Source organism: Acomys russatus, chromosome 21, assembly GCF_903995435.1.
Source record: "Acomys russatus chromosome 21, mAcoRus1.1, whole genome shotgun sequence".
NCBI classification, from domain to species: Eukaryota; Metazoa; Chordata; class Mammalia; order Rodentia; family Muridae; genus Acomys; species Acomys russatus.
This window is the reverse complement of record NC_067157.1, coordinates 47,059,568-47,073,221: the sequence shown is the minus strand read 5'-3', so window position 1 is coordinate 47,073,221 and position 13,654 is coordinate 47,059,568. Positions and strand designations below refer to the sequence as shown.

Sequence of the window (13,654 nt, the reverse complement as noted above, 5' to 3'; positions counted from 1 at the left end):
CCCCCAACCTGCTTCCACACAGAAGAGTCAACCTGTAGCACATAAACTGGAATTGGGTACAGACATTTTGTCTTCAACAAGCAGTGACCACTGTGCTGTACTTGAATCTGTACTTTATTTATATATTCACTCATCAGGTGTGTATTAGGCATCTACTAAGATCAAGAAGTCGATACAGTGATAGGGACCTGAGAGTGAAGTGCATGCCACCCAATACAAAGACCTGAGTTCTGACTTCCCACCCAGAAACCATGGGAAAATCTGACCACATTAAATGCCTGTAACCTGAGTACCGTGGGGTCAGAGACAGGTGGTTTCCTAGAACTCACTGACTAGCTGGTCTACCTGAATCAGGTTGACACAGAGACCTGTCTTAAAAATAAGAAAGATGAGGAGTAAGCAAAGAGACTGACATCAACCTCTGGCTCCACACATGTGCACATGTGTATACACACACTTGCATACACCTGTGCACACATGCAAGCTAATAACATACATACAGATGCACACACACACACACACACACACACACCATAAACACACATCACCACCTCCACAACCCCCAACACACATGCTTGTTCACAGAGCAAATGAGAAATGTATTGTGTTACATTCTGGGAGCAAGAAGGCCATCAGTGCCTTGAGACTCTGGGATGCATCGTCCTTGCTTCTGTCTAACTTTTGATGGTGAAGGTCTGGGCTTGCAACACCACAGTCTCTGCCTTTGTGCATATCATGACCTGAGCTCCAATTGCCTCTTCATATGAAGATGCTAGCCACACTGGAATAAGGTCCATGCTAGTGACTTCATTTTGACTTGACAAGCTCTGTAAAGACCCTCTTTCCAAATACAGCAACATTCTAAAGTAATGGGAGTTGAAGTCTTTGGCAAACACTGTGAGGAATTGTAACATCGTACAGAAGACATCAATTAAGAATACATTTCGGTTTTATACCAAGTTCAATAGCATTATTACTCTAAAAAGATAACTTAGGATTTCCAGGTTGAAACTCTATAAATCTGTGCTAATTAAACTAAGTGATGTTTTCACTGATATAAAACATCACTTTAATGGCTGCTTTAATTTTCCCAGTTATCTTCCCACCAACAGCTTATTACATAAATGTGCATACTCCCATCCTTTTCCTTTCATACACCCTGGTGGGCCTATTAGTCAACCATGCAAGAAGATGGCAAAGGAAGTGGGTCAACATAATGTCATAACCCGGCCCACTCGTCACTTGTTTTCTTAAAGCTACAGTACCTATGTGAGGTCATGAATATTTTAAATAGCTTGATTTTAATATTTTTAGGATATGGGCACAAACCAAAGCAAGACAAGAATAAATTGTAAATATATTCAACCTTTAGCTATTATACCTTAATAAATCTAAAGGAGTCGAACTGAAAATTAATTATTTCTGAATATTCAATTAAATGGTTACAAAAGAAACCCGTTTCAAAATGTATCACATTCACTAACTTGGGAACTGTTAGAGCACGAATAACCAAGGTTTATGGAGATTAATGAGTATTTTGATAAAATTTGGCAAAGCTTCCTCTTTAAAACTATATCATATTCACATATCGGCATGTACTTGGAATGTTATTTCTCAGCCTAGGTTATATTCTAGGTCCACAAAACCATGAACAAAAGAAAACCGATTTCTGTCCGCAGCGTGGGTGGCTGCATATGACAGGATTCTGGATGAGCTTTGAAAATGAAGCCAGTACAGTTTGTGGATGGATCATCAGGAGCTGGGTGTGCCCGATAGACAGGTGTCAAGTACAACACTAGTCTACTATATAGAGGAAAGAAATGATGAACCTGCTTACCCTGTGTGCACGGTAGAAGCCATTTTATTGTACCATTAGCTCATTACTTGCAGAGCGTTCTCTGGCAGATTTGACACTGGGCCGTAGGGGGCTGTTGTCTTTGGGGCCTTTAATTGATGTTGAATTAAATAATGGAGGAAGTGGAAACGGCTATGCTCTCCATAGAGGAAATGAAATAGAATGGAAGTATCTTCCCACATGTGGCAAAGAATGGTGGAAAATAACAGTAGGAGCGCTTCCGTAAAAACACTGAGTGAGAAGCAGACCCATGCAAAATGTCTGAATCACTTCACCTTGTTTGTGGAGCTCCGGGGAATGTCTGTTTTCAGAATGAGATGGCAAGGTCTTTCAGATGTCCCTTTATTTTCAGTTAGTTCTGCCTGTGGGGGTCAACACAGTCGTGATTAATCTGGTCCAAGACTAGCTTGGTACTTTGTTGAACTGTAGTGCAGTGGGCCCTTGGCCGACCTTTCCAGAGGTAACTCACGCAACATCTGCTGGTCAACCTCTCTTTCCTTTCCGCTTTTCTCTCTGTTCCTGTTTTACATGTTGCCCCACCCTGAAGATAACCATCAGGAAATGGGGCTCCCTCTGCCTGGCTCTGGGATGGGAAAAGTATCCGCTGTACTCTCCCTTAGCTTATATCCCTACCTAAGGCTTATGTAAGTCAGATGTAGCGGTTTGTCTGTTCCTGGGGATGAGGGACCATGGTCTGCACAGAAGGCTCAGGGATAAGACCCAGAATAAGACGTGACTCATCCTTTTTCCTCGCATATTCCGACACCCTGTGCAGAAGGCAGCACTGTGACTACACTAAGCCATGGCCTTGTATCCTACTTAGCAACCCTTGACCCTGTTTATAAATTGTGTCCCACCTAAAGAAGGTTTCATTTGTGACATGGGCTACCCCTTAGACATTTTCTAGTCCAGCTTTACTGATGACACTAAATCTCCACTAATCAGTGATATTAACCATAGGAAATGTGGTCATCATTTCAAAATGACATACCCTAGCATTTCATGGCATAATAAATCATTCGATCAACCCTTTGCCCATGGAGAACAAAATCCTTAGTAGATGACCAAAGACAGTGGCCCTGGAAGGTGACAGAATTTTTTCTTTCTTTCTTTCTTTCTTTTTTTTTTTTTTTTTCACTTTTTACATTGCATTAAGACTAAATCCTTAATGCTGAAACTCTGCTTTATAACTTTATGACATCAATCAATAAAGACTCAAGAAGTCTATAAGATATGTAGATATTGACATTAGTTCCTTTTCTTTTGCTGTAATAAGATACTGTAACCAGAAGCGATTTAAGGAAGAAAGCTTATTTTGGAGTATGGTTCCTGGAGGCTTGGGAGTAGGCGGCCCGAGTAGGAAGCCGAGAGACCACATCTCAGCCACATACAGGAAGTAGGAGTGAACTGAAAGTAGGACAATGCTACAGACTCTCAAAGCCCGCTCCCAATGGCATGTGTCCTCCATTAAGACTCCACACCTGAAAAATGCATAACCTCCCTACATCTGAGAGCCAAGTATTCAACTGCATGCGCCTGTGGGAGAAATTTTACATCCCAACCACCACAAAATTCACTAATGTATTAATAGCATTCTGGTCGTGCTGAAAGTAGGTTTCTCTTCTCCTACTTAACAAAACCACTATAAAAACTGGGTTTGGGGCTGGAGAGATGGCTCCGTGGTTAAGAGTACTTCCTGCTCTTCCAAAGGACCTGGGTTCAATTCCCAGCATCCACATGGCAGCTCACAACTGTCTGTAACTCTAAGATCTGACATCCTCACACCAATGCACATAAATGAAAAATTAAATAAGATATTTTTAAAAACTGGATTGGCTTCTTCCTCAAAGTATTGGTAACAGGATTACTATATAATGTAGCAACTTTGTTGCTGGTTTTATACTTAAAGAATGGGAAGCCAAAGGGTCAAGATGTATCATTACCCCTAATTGATGGCAGCAATTTGCAACTGTTTCCAGAAGGTCAAAACAACACACTGACAGGACTATATTTACAGAATATGGTGTGTACCAACAGTGGAATCTTACTCAGTGGAAGAAGAGGGAGGGAATTCTTCTACTTGCTGCTAAGTAAAAGAATCTTGAAGACATGTGCTAAGTGAAATAAGCCAGTCACTGAATGGCAAATATGTCATCGGTCTACTTATAGGAGGTACCAACAGCAGTCAAAGTCATTGAAGAGGAACAGGAGGTGGTTGTCAGGGCCTGAGAGGAAGGAAAAGGAAGTTACTTAATGGGTTTAGAGTTTCAGCTTTGCAAGACGAGGACAGAGTTGGAGATCGAAAACACAATCCTATGGGAATATCTGATGACTGAACTACACACTTGAAATGGCCAATCTTGGGTTATCAGTACTTTAGCATAGTTAAAATTGTAATAATTGAACTGGTATAAAGACATAATCTGGTTCCTCTGACCAGGTACAGTCCCATCTTACAGAAGTCACTTACTCAAATTCATCATCCAGTGGGAAGGGAGAAATAGCACAAATATTAGTTACCACACCCAGAACAATGCTTCAAGAAGGCTAACCAAGAGTGAGGCATACAGGTGTTGCTTGAGCAAATGGACAAAATTAATTTTTGAAGATTTGCCCCAAAGGAGATGTTGTTGAAAGAATCCCAGGTGTCCCAGTCTAAGAAGGAAAGCACTCTACTGGCTTCCTTTGCCCTAGGCCTGCTCTGGAACGGGGTTGGGGGAGGATGGCTTGTCTTTAGGAAACAGAGTGTCTTCTGGGAAAATCTTCTGCCACCTGGGCTGTGTGCCTGATGAGAATCAGTATGCTGAGACCCTGTGCTTTATACTATTTATAAGAAATGTCATTTCAGAGTCAGGGTCTCAGTCATACTGTTCCGCTTCGGTTATGCCATTACATACAAACATCACGGTTTGCGTAACCACCATTTTTTTTCTTGAAATTGATGAAAGATGAAGGGGGAAATTCTGAGTGTCTAGAGTTAGTCTTGGGGGCATGCAGATTCCCATGAAAGATCCTGGACACTTGGGTGGCTTTTCCAAGCTGTCAGTACTTATGTTATCTTCCCATAGGTCATTGTGAAAATACTGAGGTGTGTGCACATGCCTGTCCATGAGCATCCACTTGGAGGAGACCAGTGATTCACTTTGGCAGCCTTTGACTTCCTTCACACTTCTCTCTGGGTGCTTCTCCCCTGCACTGATCTAATTCATATGCCTTTTATTGAAATAGGTGTCATCTGTCACCATGAGTGGAACAGTTTTCCTGTGTCCTGTGAGGCACTCACTCAGCCTGAGAATGACTTTGAGGCCTCGCCACTCTGACTTAGCCATTATGCAGAAAGCCACAGCGTAGAGTAGCATCGCAACCTCAGCTACAGGAGCCTGGCAATGCATCCTTATGTCACCGCCATGAGCCAATTTGGCTTTAGCCGTCACCTCTACTAAAGCAGAGGATGTGACATGCTCATCATGGACTATGGCACAACATGGTTGTTAGGGAACACACTGTGAGCCCGCCTGAGTTGTATCTATGCCAGTATGGTAAAGACACAGACAGGATGCTTCTACTCCTACAGTCCAGACTTGCTCAGATCCACATGGGACAGTGGGGCTAGTTAATAAAGTCCTCTTTTCCAGTAGAGTTAGCCAGTACTCCAGCTCATCAGCCAATAGTTTTAATGGTAATACCTTTCCCTTTCTCCTCAGCTTGCTACCTGGTGGCTCCTGTGACAACAAACCTGGGCTCCCATCCTAGTTACTCAGCATATGTAATTCTGGCCAGGGGATGCAGTCTTGCTGGGACTCAGGCTCCTTGTTTGCAAATACAAAGGAAGACAAATGCGTAGTCCATCCCAGAGTCTGAGCCATAGTCTATCCATTCTTTCTTCCCCACTCTACTCTGTTCTCTTCTTTATTGGATGATCTAGCAGGCTTAAGTGTATAAACATCTAAGCTGTAGGTGCCAAGCATAGGTATCATACACATAGACTCTGTGACCATCTTGTCATATTTTCCTTATGCACTAATATTTTAATTTCATATGTACTTTTTAAGAGTGTGGGTTCTTTAAATTTTCATGCCATGTAAACAGTTCTGTCTGACATGTTTTTCTTCAAATTATTCTCTTATTCCTTCTCCCTGTAAAGGATTTTTTTTTCAGGACATAAAATTTATATGGCATAGCAAATATGGCCATCCTATCATGAAATTACAGTCCAAAGAAAATGGTGGATAAGAGATCAATATGCACTGCCTCCTACAGACAAGTAAGGAAATGCAAGTTATTCACACACACACACACACACACACACACACACACACACACTTGTATAAATAAAAGCAAATCTTTTTAAAAGAAGACAGACATTTGATCTCCTTGCAGTCCAAGAAAGAAGACAGTGGTCCTTGTTACAAAGCATCCCAGGCTACTGTGGCTAAAACAAAGGCCTACAGGTAGAAACAGAGAACCACACCCTGGCTTACCCTCTTGAGTAAATGCACCACCCAGGGGCTCACCAGGAAACACTAACTCCTCAGTCACACAGATCTGTGTACGTGCTCTGAGCTCCTGGAAATCTGAGTGGGCAGGAGATCTTTTCAGAGCCACTTCGTAGGACACAGACCTTATTTGAGGAAGCATCTAGAAGGAATGGCACAAAAGTAAAGCAATGACGAGGTCCATTTTTGAAAACCCCAGACAGGACAGGAAAATGTTCTGTTTCCACTAAGTATGGATTGCCAAGACTCAAGGGGGCTGTGGTGAGTGAGATTACTAAATATTCTAGACACACACACACACATACACACACACACACACACACACACACACACACACACACTTAAGACGACTTAGCAAAATCACGGTCATGAGAGGTACTTGACATATTCTATGCAGTTCTTGGAAAGCAGCAGGAACAAAATCACAGCCTTTACTCTCTGCTAAGACAGGCTCCAAGCAATTATCCTCATTTCTGTCTGCCTTTTGGCTAGCTTCCAGCCCTAGGATCCAAGTCTGGCCCCAGAAGTCATAGTGTTGCTGTATCTGCCCATGTAAGTGCAGAGACACTTTAGCTGCACAATTTCATATCTGACTGCTCCTGAAAAATAAATGTGCTGTGGGCATCAAGTTATCATGTGCTGTGCAGAGATAATACTTGATTTAAAATGGGATCTCTCTTTAATTCTGGAGTAGTTTGTGATAAACGCATATAGTCTTAGCGTCACATAATACTCACCTTCATTGACTGCGTCATCCAAGCAGGCAGCCACAAACAATACACAGTATCTGTCATAGTTTTGATAGTCTTTAAGGGCGCTCACTGCTGAAAGGCAGGATTCAAGGGTCATGTCTATGCAGACAATTTTGTGAGGAACATGATGCCCAGTTGAGTTTGACCACAGCTAGGAAGAAAAGAAGAGAGAGAAAGGAAGATGGGGAGAAGGAAATGAAAAGATAAAGAGGATGAGGAGGCTGGGCAAGAAAAGATGGAGCAAGAGAGAAAAGAGAGGAGGGGGAAGGTTGTGACCCCAGCTAGCTGATCTCAGAGGCTTGTCACTAGGAGAATGGTGTCAGCGATGCCAGGCCAGGTGGCTGGAGACCTGGACAGCAGCCACTGTGGGGTTTTCCCACAGCCAGTTCCAGGAGTGCCATGGAGTGCTGGACTCCAGAGAAGCAGAGAGCTGTGTGTGTTTAGTGCCAGAGTGGGTGTTCATGGGTGCTATAATCTACACATGAAATTGCTCATGCATGTTGTCAGCCATGTATATTGTCACCCACGCATGTTATAACCATGTATATTGTCATCCACGTATGTTACCATCTTTGCATGTCATCACCCATATATGTTGTCACCCAATCATGTTATAACCCATGTATGTTGTCAGCCATGTATGTTGTCACCCAATCATGTTATAACCCATGTATGTTGTCACCTACATATTATATTATCTATGCATGCTGTCACCCATATAAGTTATTATCTATGTATGTTATTATCCATGTATGTTGTCAGCCATGTATGTTGTCAACCATGCATATTATAACCCATGTATATTGTCACCCAAATATGGCATTATCTATGCATGTTGTCATCCACAAATGTCATCATCTATGCATGTCATCACCCATGCATGTTGTCACCTACGTATGTTATCACCCATGCATATTATCACCCATCCAATATCATAGCTTTGGTGACATAGTTCTTATAATGTTTATTATTTTATGAGAATTTCCAGTTTCTTTAAAGTTTTCTTTATGTATCTAGGTAAAACTTAACTTGTATTTTCTCTCTAAATTTATCATATATCTATAAGCTTTTCTTTACTGTTTTTCTTAATTTATTAGGATACAAGTGAGTACTTTGAGTGAAGCCTGTATTCCGTTTATAATGATAACATGTGGGTGATATAATAATTTGCCTGATATCACATGGATTTTTATTGTAATGGCTTTTTTATTCTAAGTAATTTTATTTACATGCCTAGGATGTAAAGTCAATATTAATTTTTGCTATATAATTAAGAAGCAGCAGGAATGCTGAGATCCAACAAGGAATGACTGAAAATGCAAACGCTGTTATTTTTGAACATGCAACGCACAGCATGAGGACAAAATGTCTTCAGCTGTTCACTTCTTAAAGAGAAATACATTTAAAATTAGAACTATAGCATTCAGCCTCCATAACTCATGCAGTCAGCGAGCGAAATATAAACGCTTCCTGTCAGCGGGTGGATGAGAAAGTGGACCTTGGTAGGACATGGTGTGTCACTGGCCCTCTACACAGAACACATTTTTAAAAAGAAAAGAAAGGACAAACAGCTGAAAGGGAAGCATTAGGCCTTTAACAAAATTCAGTACCAATCAGAAAACTGTGGAGGTTGAACTCTGACGAAGGGGCGAAGTTTGATTTCAGGGCCTCCATGGTGAGCACATCCCTCTCTCTGTGGACAAATCTACCTTTGCTTCTTGACCTATTGCTGACTCTTCCCAGGTCACTGGGGAATCCAGGCGACTAAGCATTTCAATACATCATTACCTGGAGGACTTGTACTGGCCAGACCTTTCTTCTACATACAGGCAATGGGAAGGTTCAGATGATTGTACCCTTGGGCATCTGCCTCCTGATTTCAGCTCCTCCGAGAGGAGGGGTGGTAGGTGTACCAGACTGTGAGTTACAGTGCAGCCTGCCTGCATATTCCAGGAGTAACTTACGTGTTTCCGTAGCCTCAGGGAAAAGTTCTTCAGAGGCCGAAGCTCCTTGGGGTCCCCTAAGGTGCCCTGTTCACAGTGAATTGGCACTGATCCCCTTTGGTCTAGAGAAAACTCTGGTGTTTTGTCAGGAGCTGCCTTAATCTCTATTAGCTTTTGACTTTTGTCCCTTATCTGACACCATCCCACCCTTTGTTAAAAACCATAAACATAATAATAACAGTATAGTAATACTATAAACAAATAAACCAGAATAGGACAAACAGGAAAGAGGCACAGAAAAAGCACAAGAAATATGCTCAGACACTGCGATACATACATTTGCACACACAGAAAGCACATAAAACCAAAACTGGAAGCAAGAGTAGATAAGCAAAAGATCTGTAAAGGAGGAAAAACCCCAGTTAAAGCACTGTAGGACTCAAACACCTCCATAAACACCACTGGGTTTGTTTTGCGTTGGCCACCCCCAGTGAGACTCCATTGGAGAAACCTAATTTTTCCATGTGTGAGTGATTACCAATTTCAGATAGCTTCTGGGTTAGAGATGGGAGCTTGTGTCCACTTCCCCTCTTAGCATTGGGCCTCCATCTTTCTCAGACCTACGCATGCCCTGTGCATGCTGCCGAAGGCTCCGTTGAGTACATATTTTCGTCAGTCCTGCTGGGTCTAGCAGGCCTTGTTTCCTTTCTGTCTTCCATCCCCACTGGCTCTGACAATCTTTCTGCCTCCTCTGCTGCGGAGGTCCCTGAGACCTGCGGGGAGGCATATGACAGAAGCATCCCATTTATGGATAAGTGATCCAAGATCTCTTAGCGTCTCTGTATTTATTCCCATCTGCTGCAGGGAGGAACTTCTCTGATGACGGCACAGCTCTAAGACACTGAACGATGAGTATAGCAGAATGCCATTAGGACCCATTTATTTCTATGTTCTTTTAGCAGAACAGTAGTATTTTCCCTTCCTGTAGGTCCTTGGCATATCTTGTTTCAGGTTCTTGGCCACCTGGGCACTGTCAGGCATGGGTTCCATCTCATGGAACGAGCCTTAATCCCAATCAGGTAGTGGTTGGTTACTCCCACAATTATTGTGCCACTATTGCACCAGTGTATCTGGCAGGCAGGTCACCATTGCAGATCTCAGGGTTTGTAGCTGTGTTGGTGTTTACCTTTCTCCTCTGTAGGTGGTCTGCAGACTACCTTCCAGTACCATGAATACTAACTAGTCAGTAGCAGTGAAGGCTCTTGGGTAGACACCAGCTCTATTTCTTTCTGTGTTCAGTAATCATGTACGATGACGTTTTTAGATGTCCATCTTTACTTACCTCAATCGAATTTTCTTCTTGAAACTTTCAACATGTAACTGATAATTACATTAAAAAAAAAAAGCAGTCAAGGGGCCTGGAGTATAGCTTGTGGTAAAGCATATGCTTAAAAAATACGGCATTGGTTCCACTCATAACACAGATAAGAGCTGAATGGATGAATGGATGGGTGAACAATAAGGCATATACAGTTTTCACCCCAATGAATGGCATTTGGTCTTCCAGCGGAAGCCCCCCATGGTGGTGGAGGACCTTTTTGAAGACATGAAAGATGGTGTCAAGCTGCTTGCTCTCCTGGAGGTCCTGTCTGGGCAGAAACTGGTAAGGATCTTTTCTGACCATAATACCTAACTCAGTAGTGTCCCTCTGAAATGACAGAATTGTGTGCCTAAGGGGTACCACCAACAGGAGAGAAGCCTTCTCCTTAGTAATTATTAATATCCCGGAGTCACTGGCCTAGCTCCTCCTTTGGGAAATGAAGAGTATGCTAGCCATCTTGTTCCGGTGAGAAGAACTGTCATGGCATATGTAAGAGGGAAGATGTTATCAATATCCTGAGATGAGGAATAATGCATCTCTATGGTTTCTGGGATAGTCACCTGGGTCATAAGTTACAGATCAACAACTAATTCACCTAAAGTGTTCTTCTCCTTTGCTTTCTATTGCTGTGATAGAAGTCTGATCAAAACCACTTAGGGGAGGAAAGAGTTAGTTTGATCTTAAAACTCTCAGGTCATAGTCCATCACTGAAGAGACTCAAGGCAAGACCTTGGAGGCAGGAACTGAGGCAGAGAAGGAATGTTGCTTATTGGCTTTCTGCAGCTTGCTCAGCCTGCTTTTTATACAACCCAGTATTGCTTGCCCCCACCCACAGTGAACTGGGCCTGCCCACATCAATTATTAGTCAAGAAAATGTCTTACTGATGTCCTCATGGGCCAATATGATGGAGGCATCTTTCTTCTCAATTGAGTCTCCTTCTTCGCAGATGACTCCAGATTGTGTCAAATTGACAACAAACAAACAAACAAACAAAAAACCCAAAAACAACAAGACAAAACAAAAAACCAATGAAAAACAACCCCCAAAACAAAAACAACAACAACAAAACCTAACCATAACTATGTTTGTTTTCTCCCTGAAAAAAAAAAAAAAAAACTTGACTTTTCTTTGAGTGTTTAGATAGCTATCTGCTGGATATTATGTTTGAAATCAATACAGCATCTACCATGTTCTCACTGACATCTTCTATCACCAAATACCTGTCACAAGGACAGAATACTCAGAGAGGCGTTTTCCTATCCCACGGAACCAACAGAGTGGCAAACAACATTGCCAGTGAGCAGTGAAGTATATTTCCATTACACTATTGAATGGTATATTATGTATAAAATATGTATTGTTTTCCATATCAGAGTGGAAGAGAAAGTAGCTTGCAGACATAAAGTATTTATAAATAAATAGATGGTATAATTGAGAAACAGAGTTCAGGAAACAATTTCAAAATGACTTATGACAGTCTACATATGAAGTCTGGAACTGACAAAACTCCCCTTTCTTTCTTTAATTATGTTCTTTTTGATAAAACAGTGTGCTTGTGAGAGAAAATAAATGTCAGTAAATGTAGCTTCTTGGAGGTAGAGGGTGGCACAGTGAGGCCTCAGGCATTGACCAGACTGACTCTTAACTCATGCTCACATGGTCCCTCAGGCTCAGAGTCTAGGAGTAGCTGAGACAACAGAAGTAGCTGAGACTACAGCATGGGTGTCTGCTACCGCACTGCTAATGCTGTGTGTCTGGTAAGTAGATGTGCTAACTTAGGGCTTCCCTCACCCCTGATATGTTGACAACTGCTCACACAGATAACATAGGGAACTTCAACGTTCTTGGGATCTACCCCACGTCAGCTGAAGCTCATCCTTTGCAGCAGCAAAATCCATGCTCTACACTTGACAGCTAGAGAAGATGAATGGATTGGAGCTGTCACCTAGGTATTTGGGCCACTCCAATCTCCTCCAAGGAGAGGGACTTCATATCTGCCATGAAGCCTTCTGTCCTTAGGTTAGTTTAAAGTCTAGGTGACCAGGTACTGCTTTTGTGGGGGCTCCACAGAGTTTATTCCAGAAAAAAATGAAAATGGGACAGCCAGTAAGACAAGCCAGGACAGGAGGTGCACAGCAGCAGTTGAGACCTGACCCTGGGTTCTTTCTCCTCGAGGATGGGACGGACTACATCTAGAACAGTGTTAAGTTCCTTCCAGGTACACAAGGGCTTGGGCTTCCTCAACTCATCCTTTAAGACTTTACAGCCATTGTCACAGAGATTATCACGTTTTTATTTCTTTCCCTCCTGAACAGAGCAAGCTGTAAGTGTTTGAAATACAAGCTTGAGAGAATTCTGTGCATGTCATTTTAATTATACTCATAGGGAAGCAGATGCTTGTGGACAGGCACCCAGCATCTTGGCTCACCTTTGATTTCTGCTTCTGGCGACGGGAGACACATCTGTGCATACTGTGACGACACTGCTCTGGATTGCTCCCTCAGGCTTGATCAGAGCCTCAAGGATGGTTTGCCAGTCTGGAATGCGAGAGAATTCAGAGGTCGCAAACAAAACAAAAACAAAACACCCTCAGGATTTTTATGTAGTGAAAATAGGAGCCCAGGAATGGGTGCTTGATCCTTAAAGTCTTAGGAAGTATGTTTTGGAGACATGTACAGGGGTGTGAGTGGGGGGGGGGGATTGGAGGGAGAGGGCAAGAGGGGAGAGGTGGGAGCAGGCGGTAGGCGGGGTACTCACAGAGGTATTCTCATTAAAGTCTCCATTGGGACCCAGACCCAGCTGCCCTCAGCAGAAAGTTCCAATGTGGATGGGCTGGAGAAATGGCTCAGAGATTAAGAGCCCTGTCTGCTCTTCCAGAGGTCCTGAGTTCAACTCTCAGCAACCACGTAGTGGCTCACTACCATCTAAACTGGGATCTGTTGCCCTCTTCTGGCATGCAGGTGTACATGCGGATAGAGCACTCATAAAATACAAAACGTAAATAAATCTATTTTTTAAAAAAGTTCCAGAACATACGTTTGATTAGCTTTCCTTCTTTAAATCTTACCCCTAACACGTCCTTCCCCCTTAGCTACCCAGGAATGCCACCTCAATCAAGCACACACAGCCATATGATTGTCTATGCTGTGCTATGGGACGAGGCCATCAGATCACACGTGAACAGCCATGTGGCCATGTAAATGAGCTAAGGACATGGGAGAAGCAG

At 42.6% G+C, this 13,654-nt stretch overlaps 1 protein-coding gene across 2 annotated transcripts in view; it reads left to right on the top strand.

Moving 5' to 3' along the window:
* The window catches only part of Syne1 (spectrin repeat containing nuclear envelope protein 1), a 454,246-nt gene that overhangs the window by 75,276 nt on the left and 365,316 nt on the right, over positions 1-13,654 (top strand). For both annotated transcript variants that reach the window (XM_051164670.1, XM_051164671.1), the window contains exon 3: positions 10,614-10,709. In XM_051164670.1, the coding sequence (XP_051020627.1) occupies positions 10,614-10,709 (96 nt within the window). The remainder of the gene's footprint in view (positions 1-10,613; positions 10,710-13,654) is intronic.